The sequence below is a fragment of the Mercurialis annua genome, linkage group LG1-X (genome assembly GCF_937616625.2).
Source record: "Mercurialis annua linkage group LG1-X, ddMerAnnu1.2, whole genome shotgun sequence".
Classification (NCBI taxonomy): Eukaryota; Viridiplantae; Streptophyta; class Magnoliopsida; order Malpighiales; family Euphorbiaceae; genus Mercurialis; species Mercurialis annua.
The window spans coordinates 51,834,392-51,837,141 of NC_065570.1; the positions used below are offsets into that span (position 1 = coordinate 51,834,392).

General features: G+C 42.0%; 1 protein-coding gene across 1 annotated transcript; it reads left to right on the forward strand.

The window, feature by feature from the left end:
* The first annotated feature begins 218 nt into the window (after positions 1–218).
* On the forward strand, positions 219–2,233 carry LOC126664489 (protein SLENDER RICE1-LIKE 1-like). The gene has a single exon (XM_050356892.2). It carries the CDS (start codon positions 437–439, stop codon positions 2,084–2,086), a length of 1,650 nt encoding a protein of 549 aa, XP_050212849.1. The 5' UTR covers positions 219–436; the 3' UTR covers positions 2,087–2,233.
* The last annotated feature ends 517 nt before the right edge of the window (positions 2,234–2,750 follow it).

Sequence of the window (2,750 nt, forward strand, 5' to 3'; positions counted from 1 at the left end):
AAATAGTGGGTTATTTCCAAAGTATGAAAAGTAGGGGGATGAAAATGACAGAGGGAAAAAAGGAAAATTTCACTGACTTTTTTGTTGCAGAAAAAAGGAAAAATAATGGGTGAAAAATTGAAGAAAAAGGTAGGAAAATATGAAAACATAATTACCATTTGGTTGAATTAAAATAGTTTAGTAAATGGGCACTGTAATTAAAATTAGAAGATGTCATGGTTATCACTCTTCTCTCTCTTAAATGAAATCAAAACTCATCTTCACTTCTCTTTCTTAACCAAACCCTCACTGCACACTCACTCTCACACTTGCCACTTCCTCTCTAATCACTCACTCCCATCGCCAACAACCGCCACAACTAACAGCCACCCATTTTTCCTCTCTAAATACCCACTTCAAATCTCTCTTCAATTTCCCCAACTCCACCTCACTCATCATGGTTCCCTACGATTCCTCTGATTCAGCTTCTTCCACCAGTAACCCACCAAGCTCCTCATCTTCAATCACCAATAAGCCTCCGGAAATCGACAACCTACTCGCCGGCGCCGGCTACAAAGTCCGTTCCTCCGACCTCCGCCATGTGGCTCAGCGGCTCGAACGCCTCGAAACCGCTATGCTTAACTCTCCTTCTTCCCATCTTTCCGTCCTCGCAACCGACGCCGTTTTATACAATCCGTCTGATCTTTCCTCTTGGGTTGATACTCTTCTCACTGAACTTGATCAATCCCAGCCGCTCCCTTCTCTGCCGTCCGATCTGTCCGATCTCATTCCTGATCCGACGGATGCCGATGATCAAAATCCTTCCTGGGGACTGTTATTGGATCAGTCTTCTCATCAACAACCACCTCAGCAAAATAATCAGTTTAGAGTTGTATCGGCCATGGAGGAAGATTCAGCTATAAGACTTGTTCACTTGTTGATGACGTGTGCCGAGTCCATCCAACGTGGCGAGTTATCGTTTGCCGGCTCTCTAATCGAAGACATGCAAGGTTTATTAACCCGTGTCAACACCAATTCCGGTATCGGAAAAGTTGCTGGCTGCTTCATTGACGCTTTGAGCCGTCGGATTTTCGCTCCGATCAACGGCGGTGTAGGTGTTGGGGTTGTTGGGTCCAGCTCTGGTTATGAGAATGAGTTGTTGTATCATCACTATTATGAGGCGTGTCCGTACCTGAAATTTGCACATTTTACAGCTAATCAAGCAATACTGGAAGCGTTTGACGGTCATGATTGTGTCCACGTGGTTGATTTCAACTTAATGCACGGATTACAATGGCCTGCACTTATACAGGCTTTAGCTTTGCGTCCAGGTGGTCCCCCTTTGCTTAGGTTAACAGGGATTGGTCCTCCGTCACCAGACGGCCGTGACTCTCTCCGTGAAATCGGTTTAAAACTCGCGGAGTTAGCTCGTTCTGTTAACGTCCGTTTCGCTTTCCGTGGAGTCGCAGCTGCACGCCTCGAAGACGTTAAACCGTGGATGCTGCAGGTAAACCCTAAAGAAGCTGTTGCCGTCAATTCAATTATGCAGTTACATAAACTGTTAGGATCCGAACCGAATAGGAGTCCGACTATCGAATTGGTTCTTAATTGGATCCGTAGCTTGAACCCGAAAATCATGACGCTTGTTGAGCAAGAAGCGAACCATAACCAACCCATGTTTCTAGACCGGTTCACTGAAGCCTTACATTATTACTCAACAATGTTTGACTCGCTCGAGGCTTGCACAAATCAGCCGGAGAAAATTGTAGCGGAGATGTATATTCAAAGGGAAATATGTAATGTTGTGAGCTGCGAAGGGTCAGCTCGGCTCGAGAGACATGAGCCGTTAGCAAACTGGAGAAAGCGGCTTACGGCTGCCGGATTTATGCCGTCACATTTAGGTTCTAATGCTTTTAAGCAAGCCAGTATGTTATTAACATTGTTCTCAAGCGAAGGTTACTGCGTGGAGGAGAACGACGGCTGTCTTACTCTCGGCTGGCATAGCCGCCCCTTGATCGCAGCTTCGGCTTGGCAAGCTGTGCCGGATAGTAGCTCATCGATTGGGATAATTAGTGGAAATATTAATAATAAAAGGGTGGGAATGTAAATTCTAGATTTTGGGGGGGGTGGTATTTTGAGGGAGTTTACTTCTTTGCTTGTACTGTTATCTTCAGTGAAAGCTTTTTACTAGAATTAGACTATAAAATTATCTAGTCTCTTTCTTGCTTTTATTAATAAAATGATAATTAAGGTATGATTAGGACATCTAATCGGCTCTAAATAATTAGATAAAATGGTTATTTTATTCGTTTTAAACATTGGGTCATTTTCCAACTTGGCAGCAGCAACAGTAGGTGTATAAACTAATCTTATCAAATCTTATTGTATAGCTATATTGCACAAAAAATTATCAAGTCTTATGTTATTAGAAATTTATTTTTAAAAAAAGTATTAATTCCGGTTTTAAAATTTTTAGTTTTCGTGAAGCATAGGTATAGAGTAGTGTTCTCCTTAAAAAGAATGACAAAAATGGGAAAAGGTGGAGTGAAGGGCATGGTGGGTTCCTAGCCTTTACCCAAATAGGGGAATTGCTTTAATACTTTGAATTTGTAGATATCAAAACCCAAACCCAATGAGTGCTACTTGTAACCAAACAAGATATATCGAATGGTAGGTCAAACAGATAGGTCTTTATATGCAGATATGGAGGTATAAAATATGGTAGAGATCTTGATTTTCGAATCTTCATATATTATATTTTCATTATTACA

Coding starts and splice junctions, on each gene's coding strand:
- LOC126664489 (XM_050356892.2), top strand. CDS start 437: ATGGTTCCCTACGATTCCTCTGATTCAGCTTCTTCCACCAGTAACCCA.